Source organism: Pteronotus mesoamericanus, unplaced genomic scaffold (genome assembly GCF_021234165.1).
Source record: "Pteronotus mesoamericanus isolate MK-2021 breed Mesoamerican mustached bat unplaced genomic scaffold, CSHL_Meso_final contig_557, whole genome shotgun sequence".
Classification (NCBI taxonomy): Eukaryota; Metazoa; Chordata; class Mammalia; order Chiroptera; family Mormoopidae; genus Pteronotus; species Pteronotus mesoamericanus.
Window position 1 is genome coordinate 5,640,986 of NW_026555200.1, and position 21,075 is coordinate 5,662,060.

At 47.7% G+C, this 21,075-nt stretch overlaps 1 protein-coding gene across 8 annotated transcripts in view; it reads left to right on the forward strand.

Moving 5' to 3' along the window:
• Window positions 1-238: 238 nt before the first annotated feature.
• CLSTN1 (calsyntenin 1) overlaps window positions 239-21,075 on the forward strand; it is a 61,120-nt gene continuing 40,283 nt past the window's right edge. For 4 of the 8 annotated variants that reach the window (XM_054579791.1, XM_054579794.1, XM_054579793.1 and 1 more), the window contains exon 1: window positions 239-564. In XM_054579791.1, the coding sequence (XP_054435766.1) occupies window positions 474-564 (91 nt within the window). In that variant the 5' untranslated portion in view covers window positions 239-473. The remainder of the gene's footprint in view (window positions 565-21,075) is intronic. The other 4 variants (XM_054579792.1, XM_054579796.1, XM_054579795.1 and 1 more) reach the window with 1 other exon arrangement.

Consider the following 21,075-nt stretch of genomic DNA (forward strand, 5'->3'; position numbering starts at 1 on the left):
CCAGCCCCTCCGGAGCCCCCGCCGGGCGCGCCCTCGCGGGCGCGCGCCCTGAGTCCCGCCAGCGAGTTCGGAGGCGCGCGCGCCCCATTCCCCGCCCTCCCTCCCGCGTCCCGCGCGCTCCCCGGGACCGCCGCGCGCGCGCCTCGCCCTCGCGCTCCTCCCCGCCCCTCCCCGCCCCTCCCCGCCCCCTGCAACCCCGCCCCGAGCCGGGTACCCTCCTCGGACCCGAGAGAGAGCACCGCCGCCATCTTAGTTGCTGCCACTGCCTCCAGCGAAGCGCTGCCTCTGCGGACGGGAGGGCGCTCGCGGCTCGAGCGCGCGGCCCAGCGTCACGGCGGCGGCTCCTCCGCGGACCCTGGTGCTCGCCGCGGCGCGAAGCAACCGGCTCCGGGCCGCCGGAGCCCCGCTCGGCGCCCCGCGCGCCTCCCTGCCGCTGCCGCCTTGGGCCGGCCGCGGCGCCGGGAGCCCGAGCGATGCTACGCCGCCCTGCGCTCGCGCTGGCCCCGGCCGCCTGGCTGCTGCTGGCCGGGCTGCTGTGCGGCGATGAGGTCTGGGCCGTGCGAGGTAAGTGTCGGGGCCGGGGCCGGGCACAAGGCCGAGTGCCGGGAGCCGGGTCGGGACGCGGGGGTCGGGGCCGGGCGTCCCGCGCGGGGTCGGGGCGCCGGAGGCCGTGGGCGCGCGCTGCAGGCGCTCGGGGAAGCCGAGCTCTGTCCCGGGCGGGGCACCTGGGCCCTGGCCGCCCCCATCGCAGCCCCGGGTGGCGGCGGCGCGGATTTGGGGGACGTGCAGAGGGGCCCAAGGCTCGGTCCATCGTCCTCGACAGCGCCCGCGGGCTGGGGCTGCACCCCCAGGGGAGATGCCGGGTACGTGTGTATGTGCTCAGAATGTGCATCGGGCTGGGGGCGCACGCACAGTTTTTGGTGTCTGCTTGCTTACATAAGCGCCCACTCCTCCGCATCCTTTTCCAAGATCCCGAGCCTGCACCGCGGACACCGCATCTTCGTCCCTCTCCTCCTCCTCCCAGGGTCCTTTCCGCAAACGAGCAGAAGCTGAAACTTCTTGCTCCCCTCCCACCTTCTCACCCAAAGGTGAGATTGTGCTGAGGCTTACGACCGCGGTCTCACCCTATGTTTTAGAAATCTTCGTCCCCTCCGCCCCCGACGTCTTGGCGCACCTTTTCCTGGCGGTACTTTAGATCGTGCCAAGGACCCCGATGGTCTCAACAGAAACCAGAAAGCCCCCTTTGATTCCTGAGGGCCGACATTATTTTATGGTTACTTGGCGAAAAACATTTCTTAGTGAATTGATTATTTTGTTGTCTTAACCTTCCCCCCACTTTTAAACGTTATATGCTTTCTGATACTGACTGATCTTGCCAACGAAAAGCTTACGCATTGCAGATACATGCTTCCGAACGGATCTTGGAATCGTAACCGCTTTCCTTGGCCTTTCGAGCAAAGTAATCCGGTTGTAGTCTCTAGAGTACTTGAATCTATTCTTCTTTTTTTAATAAAAATTTTTTTTCGGGGGACAGGCTTGATGCAAGTCCAGATTAAATGGCCGTATTTCACTTCAGCACGCTTTTAAAAAACTCATTTTCTCTTCTTGGGCACGACAGATGGAGAGAATTACGGTGTTAACAAATTAAGGGGCAGAAGAGGCAAATGCATCTTTTGTCCCATGTTTCTTTCTTCTCATGGAGGATAAGAAACTTGGAATACTTCTTTCATTTCATTTCTAACATTCTGTTGACTCTGTCACATTCAGATCTTAGTTACTAAGTATCTGATTGCTGTCAATTTGATTTTTAAAAGTTACATTAAGCCAAGTTTGAAATGTTATTTTTCAGATGTGAAATGGAAATCTGAAAGTTTAATATACCCAAGCAAAAATGCCAAAGTTTTGCTTCTCTTGGGAAGAACACATTTTTAAAATATGTGCTTGGGTCGGGTATTTTGGGAATAGGTCAAGTGTATTTAGTCAGGGGTAACTTTTCATGTTGAAATCCATATTATTTTGTTCATTCACCTACATTTGCTAATCATTATGAATCAGAAAATGGGCTGATTAGCCCACTGGCATTATTGAAATACGTAAACGGTGTACATTTCAATATCAAATATCTTCATTATGACGCACTAACAGAAGTCTTACGTAAAAGATGACTTGAGTCCTTTGTAATTTGCCAACTTTGCTCTGAGCTTTCCTTGGTGCATTTATAGTGCTTAAGAATTCTTAGTCTTCAAAATAAAAACAAATTTAAACATCAGTTAGTCCGTTGCATTTGTTATTTTTTTTCAGCTTGCAAGTTAGAAGATGCCTTGTGACTATTGCATGAAATGCTTATAAAATGATTTCATTTTGAAATGTTACAAGTGAATTTTCTGTGTAAATGTACAACTTGTGGAAACACGTTCCGTGGGCTTATGTTAAGATGATCATTTCAAAGAATTTTTTTTTTTTTACTGCTGCAAGACAGTACGACATTAGGGACTGATGTTTGTGCTCTGGCTACCTCTAATAAATATTCATGGATAAAGATCGCCTAGAAATTGCTGCAGAGAATGTTAGATTTTGTAACCTGAATTGCATTTTGACTATTAGATGTTTTATGGAAGAACCCTATATTTCACTTTTATTGTAGCTATCGTTCTCAAAAAACATGAAATAAACCAAAATATTAGGAGAAATATCTTTGGCATATTCAAGGCTGCCTTCCCTCTCTCTAGTCCGTCAATTAAGAGGAAATAGAAAATTGAAATAGAAAAAATAGAAAGCTTCTATGAATTAAAAAAAAAAAAAAACCCCAAGTGCAATCGCTCAGTGCATTGCAAAGCCAAATAAATAACATTGTTATTTTCCTGTCTGTACGCGGACTTCTCAGTGAGGCCTCTTCTCCTGCCCTGTGGGAAATGTCACCTCTGTCCCTGAACCCCGGAATCCTCCCTCGCGCTTCACTTTTCCTATGTGCCAGGGCACTTACTCTGACACTGTTATTATTTTGTTATTATGTTATTATTTTGTTTATTGTCAGTCTCCCTAGAAGATATGACCCAAGATGGAAGGGCATTTGGTTTGGTTTGTTGGCATATGCATCTTCTTTTCGCCTGACAGATAAATGTTATACTGAAAAAACCATTACAGACCATAGACAACTTAAACTCTGCAACATGGGTATCAGAATTTATTAGTAGATAGTTTTTCAAGGACCCTTCTTTTGATTGCTGTGTTGGGGATATTAGGCCTTGAAAATCGTTAGCAGCTTTTGAAGGCTGTAACTTTGTGGCTACCACTTGAGTCCGTTTTGAAAAGAACTGTAATTCTCAGCCTTTTAGAAAGTGGTTTCTTAATTCGTTACCTTTTTCTTCAGAAGCAACTTTGAGGAGAAAAGTCATTTTAATACAGACTTCAATATTATGCGCAATCTAACATTTTTATTGTTAAAGTAAATGACATTTATTTCATACAGGAGGCCTGTAACAGCTGAAGAAATAATAAAATAATAATTCTGAATGTATTCTGATTTAAGAGCTATAACTGATTAATTGGAATCTTCAGTTAAATAGAGTCTATCTACTAGCTAAATTCTACCTTTAGGAGAAGAAGCATAAAACCAAGCAGTTTCATAGGAATTCATTTTCAAAAGGAAGTTTTAGGAGTTTGTATGCTTTATCTGTGTTGATGCTATTTATTTTTAAGCAAAAACAAATTTCAGTTTTAGATATGAGGAATATGGACAACAAGTGAAATTTTAATGAAATATGATGGCAATATTTTTGCATTGAAATGAGAAAATCCTGTAATTCCATGAACTGCTTTTGGGACTTGGTTAAGTTTATTAAACCCACTTTTAATGTTTAAAATGAAGAACCTGTGGGATGTTAAAATTTTAAGACCAAAAAAAGATTGAAATATTTTCAGTATTGCTTTCTAAGACAAGAAATTGTAATTTTTTGGATAAGGTTTTTATTATTTTTTTTAAAAAATTAAAAATTTTTATTTATTTTTAGAGAGAGGAGAAAGGAGGGAGAATAAGAGCGAGAAACATCGATGTGCGAGAGACATATCTGTTGGTTGCCTCTTGCATGCCCCCAACTAGGGGCCTGGCCCACAGCCTGGGCATGTGCCCTGATTAGGAATTGAACCGGCAACCTTTTGGTTTGCAGGCCAGCACTCAATCCACTGAGCCACACCAGCCAGGGCAGGTTTTCATATATGAGAGCTGAAACAAAATAGGAAATTATCCTGGAAAATCACCCAGAGTCTGTTTCTCACATATTCTGATTGAGGTTTTAGATCATTATGTTTTTAAAAACAGACCTTGCTTTTTTTTTTCTTTTTCTTTTTTAAATATTTCATATATTTATTTTTAGAGAGGGGGAAAGGGAGGGAAAAAGAGAGGGAGAGAAACATCAATGGGAGAGAGAAACATTGATCAGTTGCCTCTTGTAGGTGCTCCGACCAGGGACCAAACCCTCAAACCAGTCATGTTCCCTGACTGGGAATCATGGGAATCAAACCTGCGACCTTTCGCTTTGCTGGATGCCACCTAACCAGCTGAGCCACACAGGCAGACCTTGTCTTTTCTATGGCCTCGATTTGGTAAAGGCACAGGCACTTGAAGAAATGTTGTGTCTTTTTATAAACGAAATATAGGATATTGATGATAATAAAATAGAGAGCTTCAGCGATACAGATTCAAGAGTGGTGAGTATGGTTTATGCAATGCTGTGTTCTTGCACGGTTCGGAAAACAACCCTCAAAAGTGACATCTGGTACCAGTGGAGATCGCGCAGGCTCAAGGCGGAAACCCTGAGACTGTGGCACTTCCCCTGCCTGAGGGTCAGGCTGGCGCAGGGGCTCAGCCTTTCCATCGAGCCGAGGCCGCCTGGGATTGGAGCGTGGCGTTCACGCGTCCCTGATGTGATAGGCCCTTTCCTTCCGCTTTAGGAATATTTTTGTCCATTTTCTCATTTAGCTGTAGGTTGATACTAGGTTAAATTTTTCACTGGATGTTGCTAAGGCTTTTTTATTTTTAAAGCTCTAAGCAAAGATTCAGTTATTTCAAAGTAACTGAATTTAGAACATCTTAAAAACCTATCAAACACATCTGAAAGCTACCTTCCTTCCATTCCAAAACCCCAGTAAGAAGTAGATGGTAGGCAGCGTAGTACAGGGAGAATCATTTTCTTTCCAACTTTTGGTCAGACATGAATATCGTCTTACAGTCATCTGTTTTAGACCAGTCTGGTTATCTTGTTACAAGAATGTCTAGAGTCTGCTAATTTTCAAATCTGCCTTGGTCTAGAATTTCTTAAACGCATTGTTATGACAAAAGATGCCTTTTTTCCCCCTACATCTATCTTTGCTTTTTACTTATTGATTTTAGAGAGAGAGAGGAGCGGGAAAGAGAAACATTGGTTTGTTCCACCCAATTTATGCAGTCACTGGTTGCTGCCTGTATGTGCCCTGAGCTGGGGTGGAACCTGCAACCTTGGTGTATCAGGATGACGCGCTACCCAACTGAACTACCTGGCCAGGGCTCTTTTTTAAATTTTTAAATAGCTTCATTGAAATATAGGGTCTGGCAGAAGTACCGCCTGCTTGAGTGTCTTTGGTAGGGTAATAATATGGGTATAACAATATGGGTGTAATAATTCATAGTTTTAATTTGAACATTTCACCTACAATGTCCTATGGCGTGCTTGCGTGTGATATTGTTATGTGACAGAATCACGTGCTTAGATTTTGCAGTAAAAGATTTTGTAATTGAAGAGGGGTGTTATTTGTGCCAGACCCTGTACAATTCACACACCAGTTTAGCACACTCACAAAATTATGCGGCCGTCACCTCTGTCTAATTTCCGAACATTTTGATTACCCCAGAAAGGAACTCCGTTAGCGCTTGGCTGTCACTCTGGTTTCCCTTGCCTCCTTCCCCCCAACCCCTGGCCACCACTCCTCTGGATTTGCCTATTTTGGACATTTCATAGGAATGGAATCATTCAATATGTAGCCTTTTGTGCGGGTTTCTTTTGCTTGGCACGGCGTTTTTAAGATCCGTCCATGTTACAGCATGTGTCAGAACTTTAGTTCTTTTTATGGCTGAATAATATTTGCTATAGGGTTGTGTCCCTCCAAAACTTATATGTGGGAACCAAAGCCCTGATGTCGTCATGTTCGGAGGTGGGGCCTTGGTCAGGGAGCCAGGTCTGGAGGGCAGAGCCCGAGCGGGTCGGAGTGGTGCCCCTCGTAAAGGAGACCTCAGCGATGTCCCTCGCCCCTTCCGCCAGGTGAGGAAGGTGGCTCTCCAGCCTGAGAACCAGCAAATGGGCTCTCACCAGACACCAAATCTGCTGGCACCTTGATCTTGGGTCCAGCTTCCAGAAGGTGAAAAATACCTTTCTGTTGTTTATAAGCCATTCAGTCTGTTATTTTGTTATAGCAGCCGAAACAGACTGAGGCAGTGTCCCACTGTACGGACATACACCACACTGGTTCTTCTGTGTACTCCTCAGTTGACGGACGTTGGCGTTGCTTTCCACTTTGTGGCTGCTCTGACGTGTGCTCCTGTGAACCTTCATGTGCAGGTTCTCGTGTAGGCAAATATTTTCACTTCCCTTGGGTTAATACCGAGGAGGGGAATTGTTGGGTGTTACGATAACTTTCCCATTCTGAAGACCTGCCAGACTGTTTCCCAAAGCGCCTGCTCCACCCTGCGTTCACTCTTGACCCACACAACTAATCACTCCAGGAGCCTCTTTCTAATCAGATCCATATTTCACAGCCATCAAAGAGCTTTCTTATTAGAGTTTCACGTCGCTGATTTCCCTCCTGCTCCAGGGACAAACTGGCATTTCGTCCAACCAGCTTCTCCCTTTGCCACTATCTCCCATTGCTACCCAGCACCTCAGACTTGCAGTGGAAAGGAGCTGTGGAAGGTCTGCCTTCTACACGGGAGCAGCCTTCCCTGTCCAGCAGACCTGTCTTCCCTCACCCCTGACAAGGGATCTCTCAGCCTGGGTGCCTGCGAGCGCCCAAAGCAACGCTCTTCTTCAGAACACTCTTTGAACCTTCAGTTGCGCTCTCGGGACTGAATCTTCTCAACTCTTCAGATCTTTGGTGGCATCGAATCCCACAGCTCTCTGTTGTTACCACCTGTCACTTCAAGAAAGGCATCAATGGTCCAGCACCCCCCTCCCCCTGACTTACGGCCCAGATCTGAGGAGCGTCACAGGCTGCGTGACTGGGGATGAGCCTAGTCACGCACAGGGTAACTGTTGAGGTTCTGCATCGGGGTGTAATTTTGCAGAAGGGACTGGAAGAATCACGAGAATTCTGAGATGACAACTGGCTTAGAAAATGGCACTTCTTTAATTCTCATTCTGTTAATTGGCTAAAACGTGTGCTTTGTTAAAGTGTGTTATTTTGTCTGGTTTTTTGATTTTTATTCTTTAATTTACTCCTTAGTACTTGCCCAATCTTCAATCATAGATAGTATAAAACACTTAGAAATATGTCTTTAGATTCCAAGTGAATTTTAAAACTCGGTAGAAATGAATGTCATCTTTGTTTAGTACCTACTTAAAGTCTAACAAAGATATATTTATTCTGGGCTCTTCCTAGTACTGCAGAATTTTTCATTATATAATATCATACTTCCATTTTAAGGACCCCTGAGAAAAAAAAAATTGAATGTCGTAAACTTAAATCGAAGTATGTAACACTCGAGACTAATTCGTATAAGCTTGCCTATTAAGTGGCCTTTAAAGAACATAATTTATTCCATCTTAAATGCAGGATGCAGTCACATTTAATTTTGCATATTTTAGGTGTAGGTAATGATGAATGTTGACAGCACCAGCTGCCTAATACATGGGGCCAAGGGCGGAATCAAAGTGCAGGGCCCCTTTGTTCAAAAATTAAGAAGTTCAGGAGGGCAGCAGCGTTACACCAAGCGTGGAGCCCCTCACATGTGGGTGACGCGCCCTGAATATCGATAGACGTAATATTGCCGCGAATTCAGAGCCGGAGCAAAGGCCTGGCCCTGAGGTTTCAGCCCGAGCCCGCCGTCCAGGTGAGCGGCCCCTCGGGTGAGCCAGCGGGTGCCCGCGCCTGGGCAACGCCTCCCCTCCCTGGAAGGCCTGTATTCTCTGGTGGTCTCAGGGTGGAGGCTGCGTGCCCCTCTCCGTCTCCCAGCACCTAACAAAGGACCGATCACCTAAATTCACAGTAGACCCTGCGAGCTGATCACGTGGTCAGGAGGTGGCGGCTCATTGAGGAACAGGGTCACTTTTGGTTGGGGTGTTAAAGCCTTCGCGGCAGGCAGGTTAGGTGTACCTTTAGAATACCCTGATTCATGCCAGTTTCCTGTTGCTTATGGAATTAGTAACAAGGATAACAGGACAAATTAAAGTTCTCGGACAGTCCCTAATTTTTTTTCTTTTCTTTTTTTTTTTTGGTGTGTGTGTGTGTGTGTGTGTGTGTGTGTGTGTGTGTGTCATGCTTTTCAAATGTTTATAAGGAGAGCTAATAAGTAGCAAAATGCACTGGCTTGACTTTCATTTTCTCCCTGGTGCGCGTTCCCCCTCGGCCCCGGCTGGTGAAGGAACCGTGGGGGACTGAAGGGCGCGCAGCAGCTACCCACGCGTCGGAGCCCCTCGGTCACCAGTGCTCTGTGGATGGCGGGCTGTCTCCTGGGCGTAGCCGCAGCCTGGGTTATGAAGCCCTGGACTGGCAATGTGTCTGATCTCGCTAATGAGTTTTTGGTAGCTGTCCATTAATATCTGCCTGGGATTCCTGAATAAAGCATTTTCATTTGGCAACAGTTTAACAAGTCCATTCCTAAGTGTATGAAGTCTTCTCTTGCTTAATTAAAAGAAGCAACTAATAAGCACCTTTTAAATATTCAAAGCCTACGATTGAAAAATGACATAAATCCTTCTTTATATGAAATCTGACATTTTTAAACCTTTTAATATCTGGAGGAGCAAGTGCCAATGAGATAATTTCTTAACTTACCTTCCCCCAATGATGACTTCTATTACTAAGAACTAATGTTAATATTTGATGAAATGTCAGCGATTAATACATACATGCTTTTTCAGTTGATAAACTTTCTTAACCCCATTTATTTATAGAATTATTTCTCTTTTTTACAAAATATTTTATTTATTTTTAGAGAGAGGGGAAAGAAGGGAGAAAGAAAAGGAGAGAAACATCGATGTGTGAGAACATCGGTTGGTTGCCTCTCGCGCGCCCCCAGCTGGACACCTGGCCCGCACCCCAGGCCTACGCCCTGACCGGGAACCCAGCTGGCCACCATTTGGTCTGCAGGGCGGCGCTCAGTCCACTGAGCCACAGCAACCAGGGCAAGAATGATCACTTCTGAGTATTCTTGAAAGATCTGAGATTTTTTTTATTACTTCAAAAAAGTAGTGCCTATAGGAAGTACGTCTTCGCTGAATTTTTTTATTACTAAGTTTATACGGGTATGGTTTTCGGTGCTGATGGACAGAGCGAATCCGGGGGCAACGAGAAAGCAGATATAGGCCATTAGGCCAGGTTTTGGTTGGTTAGGCCTGAAGGGAGAAGGCTTAAAGGATTTCCCAAAGTTTCTGTTTTGTCTAGCAACTCAGCGGAGTGGTGTAGGGGAGGAGATAGGGATTAGGGGCCAAAGCCTTGTCTTGAAATAGAGCAGCCTCAACCATACACCCAAGCATACACAGGTAAACTGAGGCAGGCTGGTGCAGTGGGCAGTGATGGAACCCCAACATCTGAGCAACCCTCAACAGCGGCTAACAAAAGCTGATCCCTGTCTAGTCCTGGTTGCATTGAGGTCTTTCCCCCTGAAATGCTCAGGCACGTTTTAGTTCTCCATCCTCAGGTCTGAGCACCCGGGTGGAGGGAACTCACCCCTACGTGCGTGAGAGCCCGTTACCACCTCCGCTTACCTGCCCTAACCCGGCTCTGTCTTGATGGATCGTTTCCTGGGATCCATTTCAGATTCCCAGGTGACCTGAAAAAGCAATTCATAGCAATCTATTAAGAATTCAGCTTGGAACTCAAATTGTATTTTCCCCTGCAACCACTGTTATAAATTGTTTAAGCTCCGAAAGCGATTGTGGGGAACCTGCCTAACCCAGGACAAGCGGCGGTCGGGCAGATTTTCGGTAAACCACAGCACACACCGTCGCTCTATTAATCATCGCCTACACTGACGGCGAAGTGCTCCTCACGATCTTGTGGGGAGTAGGCCTCGAGGTAGAAGAGCGGCTTTAAAAGACCCGGGGGCACCAGCCACGCCACGGTTCGCACCCACACCTGGAACAAAGGCAGCGAGAGCGAGAGGCTGGGGGCGGGGGGCGGCCTGTGATTTGGCTTCTAGGTGGCCCAGCCTGAGAGAGGGGCCGGTGTGGCCTGTTCACCGTGATCCTGAACAGGACGAGAGGAAGCCGGAAGGAGGGGCCGGGGGCCAGCAAGGCCCTGGTGGCCGGCTGCGGGGGAAGTGGGGGCGGGAGGCTGTGCAGCCACCACACGGGGACGGTCTCTCCGGGCAGGCGACCCTTTCACAGAATACTTCCTCATGTGCGTTATTTCAAGGAATGACCTGTGGTCCAGCGTACGTAATGCTTGTCATCCAAGACAATTTCACTTAGGAATTGGTGTTTAAAACTGTTGAAATTTTAAGCTGCTACATCTATATCACAGTTGCTCCTTTGTGTAGAGATATTTTACTAAAGAAAGTAGTAAGAAAGGTGTTTTGCATCGCCTCCAAACGGTCTCGATTGGATTCGTATGTGTCGTTTACTAGAAGTCATCCACGCTAGGTAATGGTGACATAGTGCCTTCTAACGGTCATGGTAAAGGACCGCCTACCCGCAGGCCTCCTCTTCGAACTGTCGTAGTGCAGGGTGACGAGTTGATCTCTAAGGCGGGGCCCCCTGGGTATGTCACACGGACAGGTGTTGCTTGGGTGAAGGGGTCTGCTGGTCACCCGAGTCTGAGAAGTGTGTTAAGACAGGCTCCGTCACTGCAGGACCCCCGCCGCTTTAGCACACAGACGTGCGCTGGGGAGTTGCGGGGGGGGCGGCAGGGCTGGGCGTAACCCGCGTGTGCCGCACACCCTGCTCGGGCTCTCCCTGGAGCGTCTCGCGCACAGCAGCCCGGGGAATGCGCCCGGGGAACGCGCCCGGGCGTCCCCTACCACCTGACCGGGGAAAAGGAAAGTGCAGCTTAGAGCAAAACAAGGAGTGAGTTAAGATGACCTAAAATACTGCCTCTCTGAGATCATCAGTCTTAACACGTTTGTGCATCTCTAGATTATTTTTTCCCCACGTACATAAATAAAAATTTATTTACATAGTCATAGTTTTAAACAAAAAGAATTCCTTTTATACAGGGTATTTTAGAACATTCTTGATGCCGTTCATTGAGCATTTGTCCTGGGTATGGTGGGCGTAATAACCTGTTAGAGGGATGTGGTAGGACCTCCTGGGCTCCAGACTGGTGGGTGTCGGGACCGGAGCTGTCAGAAGCCCCTGAGGGCCTCGGGGAGATGCAGTTATGCGGGCTCAATTGGAGGTTAAACTGAGACCCTATTAAAATATTTATTAACTTATTTAAAATAGCATTAATAAACCCATTTGATGGGCACAATGTACTTTAAATGAAGAGTAAACAAAAACAAGATAGAAGACTGGCATTGCCTTGTGTTCCTGCTAAGCTCTGTGACGTGGGTCCAGAAGACAGTGGGAATTCCCCATTCAGCCTGTTACTGCCCTTGATCTTAGCCAGGAGGCCGAGAACTGATCCACCCGTTGCTCTGTTTTTTTGGTTGAAGTAGATGAAGAAAATTCAGCCTCATACAGACAGGTAGCAGGAAAAGGGAGGGCTCTGTGGACCCCCTGACAGGGCCTTGGGGACCCCCAGAATCCTCAGACCGCGCCCTGGCAACTGTTGCTGTTGGGCAGTTGTCGGTCAGGGGCCATACACCAGTGGTTTGCTTCACAGTGATGGCTAAGGTAGCAAAGGAAAGCCTGCAGGCGATTTACTTAAAAAAAGAAAAGAAAAGAAAAGAAAAAGAAATGAGAGTTAATTGTATTTCTTCTGGCCCTCACTCTGGACCTGGACCTGCCTGGAAGGTACAGCACATGCCTGCTGCCACCAGGGAGGGGCCTCACGGTGGGCTGGCAGTACCGCCATGTGTGTCTGTGGGTTATTTCTTTCTGTTTTTAATTTTGTTAAAGGACGCATTCCTTTTTTATTTTAATTTTTGAGAGGGGAAGACAGGGAGAAAGAGAGGGGAGAAGCATCAATGTGTGGTTGCCTCTTGTGCGCCCCCTACTGGGGACCTGGTCTGCAACCCAGGCATGTGCCCTGACTGGGAATTGAACCTGTGACCCTTTGGTTCACAGGCTGGTGCTCAGTCCAGTGAGCCACACCAGCCAGGGCTAAAGGATACATTCCTAATGGGGAAGACGGCAGGAATAGATGAAAAAGCAAAGCAGACATTGAAATCAGGTGTATTTGAGTTTATTCTTTAGTACTATACATTTCTTGTATTAGTCTTTTCTGTAGCATGAGATATAGGAAATAAATCAAGACTTTTTTTTTTTTAAGAGTACCATCTTTGTTTCATTTTCTTCACAAGATGGCCCTTTTGAGACCTTTAAATGGCTGGTTTCATTGTAAAAATGCTTTTTGTAGCTTCCACCATAAGCGAAGGCCGTACTGCTGTTCACTTAATTTTCCTAAAAAATCACTGGGCGTTTTCTCAGAATCTGGAAGAAGTTGTGCAGGGGCTTGCGCCTGCCCTGTGTGTCTGCGTGGGGAACGGTCGTGTGTGCGCTGGCCGGTCCACTTTGCGTGGCTGCTTGCCGCGGCCGAGCTCTTGCCTCACTGCGTCCCACAACCCCAGCCTCCCTCGCGCGGCCGCCTCATCGCGGCCCTTCACCCCTTTCAGGGTAAAGTCCTCCTGGGCTTTTAAAGCCTGGTAATTTGTCTTTCTGCTCAGATAATCTCTGATAATTTATATATTACTGCATTAGAATGAGAAGTACTTTTAAACGCCTGAACTTTAAAAATCTGCTAGTCTTTTTTTAAAAAACGTCAGCTTCTGAATTATATGGCTAGAATTTCAGAAATGGAAGGGATTTTCGATACCATTTAGCTCAATAAGCCCATTTCCCACAGAGGAAACGATTGAAGTTGTTGTCAGTGTGATATTTTTGTAGCTCAGAGTAGGAAAAGTGGGAATGTAGTAGAGACCAACCAAGAGGGTCTTTAACCCTGTGTCTTTCTGTAATAAATAATATTCAGAAACAATGACTTTGGGTGTCTTGTTACAAACCTTTCATGCGCAGTTGAGTCAGGGAGGGTTATAAAATCAGAAAAGCGTTTTAAAAGTTCTGGAGAAAGTATACATTGTATTAACAAAATTACATTCTTTTTAATCTTGTAGCACTTTTTATGGGACTGCCTTAGAAATTTGCCCGCTGCCCAAGTCACAGGTTTTTGGAAAGAGCCCGCTCTGCGGTGAGCGCGGGGCCCGGTGAGCGGGCCTCCACCAGAGCGCCGCGCAGGGCAGCGCGTGGCCGCGAACACGGACTCCGGAGCTGAGTGGCTGGGGCGCAGATCCCAGCTCCGCCGCTCACCGCTGTGTGCTCTTGGACAGGCTGGTTAATCTGGGCCTCAGCTTCTGCATCTGTAAAAGGATACCAGTAGCTATCTCGTAGGGTTGTTAGGAGGAAGCCGATTTTGTAAATGTTTAGAACACTATAGTCCACATTATGTGTTTGTTGTTTTATGAACTCAAGTCCCTGTAACTCTCCCCTTTTTAAAATTTGAGGTAAAATTCACATTGCACAAGGTGAATACAGCTTTTTAGAAAGTCAATAAATGTGGGGTTTTTTAGAGCAGTTTTAGGGTCACAGCGGCATTGAGCAGAAGGCACAGAGGGTTTCCGTGCACCCCGCTCCCCACACGTGCACGCCCCCACCCCCCTGCTGCTGACATCCTGTGCCACGTGGTACGTTCGTTACACCTGGGGACCTGCCTCGGCAGCACCGTCACCCCAAGCCCACGCTTCACCTCTGGGTTCGCTCCTCGTGTGGGACATTCTCCGGGTTTGGACAAATGACGTGTGTCCCCCACTGCAGCGTCACACAGAGCACTTCCACTGCCCTAAAACTCCTCTGTGTTGTGTCTGTCCCTCCCCCCCAGCCCCTGGCAACCACTGATCCTCCTACCGTCTCCATAGCTTTGTCTTTTCCAGAATGTCATGTTGTTGGAGTCACACTGCATGTGGCTTTTCAGACTGGCTTCTTCCACTCAGCAGTGTGCATCCAAGTTCCCGCCACATCTCCTCATGGCTTGATCACTCGTTTCCTCTTATCACTGAGCGCCGTGCCGTCGTCTGGATGGACCACAGACTCTCTGCGCGCCCGCCGAAGGGCATCTTGGTTCAAGCCCCCAAGCCTGGGCCACGTGCACAGAGCGGCTGGGAACACGCACGTGCAGGGCTGCGTGCGGACCTAAGCTTTCCACTCGTGGGTGAACACCAAGGAGCATGATCGCTGGATCCTGTGGCAAGGGTCTGTTTAGTTTTGTAAGCTGCCGCTAAACTGTCCTCTGAAGTGGCTGCACCGTGTTGCGTTCCCAGAGTGAGGGCCATTGTTGTTCCACGTCCTCACCGGAATGTGGTGCTGTCGGCACTTTGGATTTTGGCCATTCTAATAGGGGCATCTTGGTATTGTTTTAGTTTGTGTTTCCCTCATGACATAGGATGTTGAACATCCTTCCATCTGCACTCAGATATCTTCCTTTTTCTTTGTCTTTTCTTTTTTTAAATCTCACCTGAGGACATGCTTATTGATTTCAAAGAGAGGGGAAGGGAGGGAGAGAGCAGTGACATGAGAGAGAACCATCGATTGGTTGCCTTTTCACACGCAGCCCGGCTGGGGACTGAACCTGTGACCCAGACATGCGCCTTCCCCAGGAATTGAACTGGAAACCCTTCGGTTTGCGGGAAACGTCCAACAACTGAGCCACACTGGCCAGGGCCATATATCTTTGATGATGTGTCTGGTTGTTGTCTTATTATTGAGTTCTTTGTATGTTTTGGATGACAGCCCTTTATCAGATGCATCTTTTGCAAATATTTTCCCGCAGCTTATGGTTGTCTTCTCATTCCTTTTGTAGAGCGGACGTTTTTAATTTTAATTAAGTCCGGTTTATCATTTATTTCTTTCATGCATTGAGTGCCTTTGGTGTTGCACTTAAAGGCATCACCATACCTGGGATTATCTAGGTTTTATCCTATTTTACCTTCTAGGAGTTTTATAGCTTTGCATTTTACATTTAGGTCTATGTCCATGTGGGGTTAGTATTTGTGAGTGGTGTCAGCTCTGTGCCTACATTAATTTTTTTTTGCAAGTGGATGTCCACTGTTCCAGCACCATTTGTTGAGAAGACTTTGTTCCATTGTGTTGCCTTTTTGCTCCTTTGTCAAAGATCAGTTCACTGTATTTGTGTGGGTCTATTTCTGGGCTCTGTTCTGTTCCACTGATCTGCGTGTCCGTGCCTCCCTGTCTGGATTGCTGTGGCCTTACGTAAGTTTTGTTCGTGTCCTTCAGTACTGAGTTGGCTGTTCTGGGTCTCCTGTCTAATCCCCAGATCTGCGGCCTCTGCCCTGTGTGCTCCATGGTTCGGGTAGCGCCTTTAAGATGGGCCGAGAGTCCCGTGTGGGAGCAGAGTTGGCGTAGCCTGGGGCTACCGCCCCGGCTCGAAGCCTCTGGCCACCGCGGCGGATCCGCGTTATTTCACCCAAACCCCCAGGTCCTCTGGGCGCATTGGGGTGGGACCGTGCTTCTCACCTCACCGCTGCTTTGTTCCGGCGCCAGTCTTGACGTTCATCTGCCGCGCATGAGCCGCTGCTCCATCCTGCCACGTGTGTTTGAATCCTGACTCCACGTGCCATCCGTTCATGCCCTCCTCCAATTTGATGTGAAGGTTGAAGAGACCCATCCACGTTTGGGCCTTCAAAAGTGAGAGACTGTTCAGGTTCCAGGGTTCACTCCTCAGTGACCTTTCGGGCGGTCATCACACCGACAGGCCTGCCGGTCTTTATTTGCATCCAGTCCCTGTCCCCCGTTTGCCACGAGGACGGGAGGCACTGCCGCAGTTCTGCCCGAGGCTCTGGCGCTTCACGCCTGGCAGTGACGTGGTTCCAGCTCCCCCGTGACTTCCCAAATTGCCCTCAGGAAAGAAAATGTTTGGGTACCTTGTTCTTGTGAAAACGTCACGAGCTCTCTGTGATTTCTTTTCCTCTACAGGCACCAAAACCAGCCTAGAATTTTGTCCTTGATCACTGCCACAATCATTGGCGCGTCCTTCTCCTTCCCACGTAGGGCCAGGTGTCCCGTGCGTGGCACGGTCCTTAAGGGTCAGCCGTAGTGCAGGTTGGCGATTCTGGCTATGCTTTTTCAGTGCCCTGGGGTTCAAAACCCGCCCCCCAGTAATTTAGGGAAGGAAGTATGTATTTTTCTTCTGCCCCCTCGTCTTCCCAGCCCTGAGCTTCCGTTCCCTGGTCGTATGAATTCTCTTTCTAACATGAATGTGCTTCTTGAGAGACTCCATGGCAGAGTAAGGGTGAGCTGTTTCATTTTCTGTGTTTGCTATAAGAAAAATGTTGCAACGCTTATTCTATTAATAATGTAGGAACTATGTAAAAGCATTTGTCTTGCTGTCATTAATACTGTAAGAATGGAGGTAATAAAGAAACAACAAGTAGGGGAGCGAGGACAGAACAGTGATGTTTCTGACTAGCTATCAGGGATTTATTAGACACTTCTAGTCAGCGCATGGCAGTACTTTGGGCGACAGCTGTTAAGAACTTCGCAGTGCACATCAGCAGGTCTTGAATGCCATGTGGCCTTTTCTGAGCTATAGATGATAAGGTTTTCCATTGTAGATGAAGGTCAGGAGACTAAAAACGCACACAGAGCTTGGAAATCACCACTGGACTATTAGGTTACGGATTCAGGACAGCGCCCTGCCCTATTTTAACTCAAGACAAGTGTGGTGATGACAAAGAAAGAAAAGGGCAAACTGGGCCTGTGCTTTCTGATAACGCTGCAAAATAGGAAGTGTTAGGAAACCATGGCACGTATGTTTTTGTGTAACTGGATTTCTGACCGACTTGCATTGTAAGAGTGAGTTGATAATTGAACGTGTACAAATCAACAAATCGACAGGTTCCATTGTGGTTTAATTTTGTAAAAAACTGCATAAAAACACATGTGCTCTGAATAATTTCCATGCATTCAAGATAGGAATGGACAGGCGTTGAAGGACTCAGTTCCAAAAATGCTTCCCTTCGCCAGCTTGCGGGGCTCTTGGTTTTCTCTTCTTATTCTCTACTTTTATATTATTAGGTCGTCGAACTTCTTTGTAAAAATGCAAGTGTGGGTACCTTAAGTCACTGTCATTCTTCAGTACTCAACTCAGATTACCTCCTCAGACAAGCTGGCCAGTTGTAGCAGGACTGAGAGGAACCGGAAGTGGGAGCAGGCAGGCTTGGGGGGGGCGCCCACGGAGGGGTCTGGAAGCATGTGCCGGTGGTGGGCCGTGCGCACGCTAGGGACCTGGGGCGGAGGGGTGGGGGGCGGAGCATGTACAGAAGGGCAGCCAGGTGACCCCAAAGATCAGGGTCGCAGCTTTGCATCGCTTTGCCTGGGAGCAGTTCTAGATGCCACATTGCCAAGAATGAATAGTCACACCCGACGTGACTTCACTTAAGGGGGCTCTTGTGCTAAAGCAGAGGCAGGGAGCCAGTGGTACACACACAGCTGTACCAGTATTGAGTCAGGGTCCCAGGAGAGGGAGGCCAGGGACGCACACCCGCCCCGCCCCCCACCCTGCCAGCGTAGCTCTGCAGGGCCGGGGTGCACAGAGGGCAAGAAGGCTTTGAAGGAGGCAAAAGTGAGCTGGCCCAGCGGCTCTTACCGGAGGACTCTCCTGGTGCCTCTGTTCACGGCCTCCGTTCACGTTTGTTCTGTCGGCGAGTGTGTCAGGTCTAAAGATGTTCGTTCCCACCTGCCCAGCCAGGTCAGCCTGACCCGCTCAGGCTGCAGGGTGTGGCCCAGGCGGTGTCGTTGAGGGAAGACAGCTAGAATATTCTGCCCCCCATCCCAGCAACAGACACTGCTGAGGCCTGGGGATAGGGGCACAGTCTTTGCCCTCTGCGATGTGGTCTTCCCTCGTCTGTTAGGATCCCAGTTTTAATCTTTTTATAGGTCACATTTCTCCAGTTTCCTGTCCTTCCTTACAAAGAGACAGACATCTGAGTGAGGAAGACACATTCTCCAACTCCATCCCTTTCTCCTCTCCCCCTCCTTTTCCTCCTCCCAAAACTGAGTTCTAAAACACGCCTGCCTCCTCAGTGTTCACACATGAACAGCCGCCACCTGCGGGCACGGAGCTGGAGAACCACACACAGGTCCCTCGAACTGAAGCCCAGAGCCCACGCAGTGCCCATCCACACCGGGCAAAGAAGGCCCCCCAGTTCCCTGGGGAGGTCAGCCTGGAAACACCGCCACCTGCGTCCCCTCTGGGGTGCTGTGGGATTCAGTCCGAGAGCCTCCTGTTTCCAGGGATACTGTCGCTAAGGGCTCCTGGCCCTAGGGCTCAGCTTGTGCCCCTGGCAGGGGAGCAGGGCTGGCTGCAGGGTGTTCGGTCCTGGGTCCTGTGAGCCCAGCAGCACTTCCACGTGGACCCACCCGGCTGAGGCTGGGGCCTCGGGGAGACCCCTCTTTGCTTGCGAGTTTGGGGACTGCCTTCCCTGCACACCTCGCCTGTCACCTTTTGGGACTTCTAGAAGAGTTGTGCAGGAGCTTTTGCCATTGGAAATCTTGCAGCTGGACCCGAGGCTCCCTCCCATATTAGTGACAGCCACATCACGTCTGTGACATTAAAGAGAGGCCTTCAGTTGATACATGAGCTTCGTGGAGCTCAGGAGGCTAAAGTAAATAAGGAATACAGATGCTGTTGGCCTCGCAGGCTGGGTTTTGGGTCGGTGCTTGGCCTGTTAATTTTATGGGGCAACTCTTTTAATATTGAGTAGAACAGCTGAATTAGAAAAGTAGTTGACTTCTGCCCTTCCTGCTAGTGGAATGTTTTCATTTGCTTACTAGAAAAGTTTGGGAATATGATATTAAGTTGCTTTGGAAAATTAAATAGTAACTTTTTATAAAATGGAGTAATGGATAACTGAAGGGTAGCCTCTTTAAATGTAAACATTTAAGAAAACATTTGTTGGTGACTTCTGTTAAAATTTTATTTTTTCCTGGTAATAATGAATAAAAAAGGCTCACTATCCTTGATGGCCTAGGGTCAGGTGGTAGACGGTAGACCTGTCTCTCCACAGGACATACCTGGGACTTGTTTACAGTGGGAAACCCTTATATTGGCTGTGGATCCACCCACCCACCCACCTCACCATCTGTCCATCTATGTATCGGTGTAGTTTCTTTTGATCTTTCTCATAACAGTGAAGTAACAGTGTTTAATTATGTATCCTCCTGAACAGTGTAACACAGCGACCCACCTATGAAAGTAACTAGCGGAACAACAGGGGGAGCAGCCCTCTTGGAAGGCATTTTATTTTCTTTCTCAGTGAAAGCACTGTGTTTCTGTCTTTCTCACGCGCACTCACTCCTCCGCATTGTTGCTCTCTGCCATCTCGGTGTCACCTTCTCCTCTTTGTTACTCTGGCCCTTTCCAGTGTCTCTAGCCTTCAACTAAAAATGCAACAGCGTCGCACCTTATTTGTGTTTCCTCCCTTGTCTGTTTCCCAGGGTCGCCCATGGGGAAGTCTCCTCCCTGGACTGTTAAGAGGTTACTGCCAAACACCTTGAGATACAATAAAACTTGATAATCACAGCATAAAAGAAGCCTAGTTTCACAACTTGATTTGCGGTTCTGTTGCAGTGCTAGAAGAAGGTGCCTCCTTTCCAAGGACCAGCCAGTAGTTCACTATTGGAAATAGTGAGTCCGTAGCCTGGACCAGCTTCCGCAGGTGTCAGAAGCCCCTTAAGCTACTGCCCTGTATTTTGTGTGTTCACGCTTTTCCCTTCGGAGAGGGTTCACGAAGAGGTAGCAAACTTTGCTCCAGAAGGCCCCGCCACTTCACAGCGGACCTCCCTTGATTTGGTCTCCAGGTTTGGGGGTGCTCCATGTAAGCCAGATTTAATATCAGAAATGTTAACTCCATTTGTTTTTTAATCCTAATTTTTAAAAGCACATTTGCGATAATCACTCCCTGACTTCTGAAAAATAGTGGCGTGACTTGCCGTCTCCTGGCTAACAGTGCAGCTAGACCTTGTGGGCCAGTCTTCATGTACACGCAGGCCCTGGGAGGTGCCCGCGGCCCACGAGTACCTGTTGTATTTGATGTTGAACATACAAAACTGGATATATTCAAGCCAGTTGAATTTTCACGTCAAAACAATTGAAATATAGTGAGAAAAATAATTTTGTTTTGTGTGTGTTTGTTTTTAAAGATTTTATTTTCAGACAGATCGCAAGGACGGGAAAATGAGAGGGAGAGAAACACCAATGTGTGGTTGTCTCTTGCACGCCCCCTGCTGGGGACCTGGCCTGCAACCCAGGCATGTGCCCTGATTGGGAATAGAACACAGGCCGATTGTTCACAGGCTGGTTGGTGCTCAACCCACGGAGCCACGCCAGCCAGGGCAAGGAAAAAAAGTTTTAAATGACAATCTCAATAAAGCTGTTAAATAAAGAATCATCAGTAAAATACTACCAAGTCAAATCCTACAGTGTATAAAAAGCACTGTATACCATGACCAAATGGGATTTATTCCATGTGCACAAGGCCATTTCAAAATTCTGAGGTCAGTAATCCACCAAATGAAAGTTTTGAAAAGTCACATGATCACATTGATTAATGCAAAAATAGCTTTTGATGAAATCTAATACCCATTCATGATAAAAACTCGCAGCAAGTTAGAAAGAGAGGGGAACTCTCTCAATTTGATAAAGAACATCTCTAAA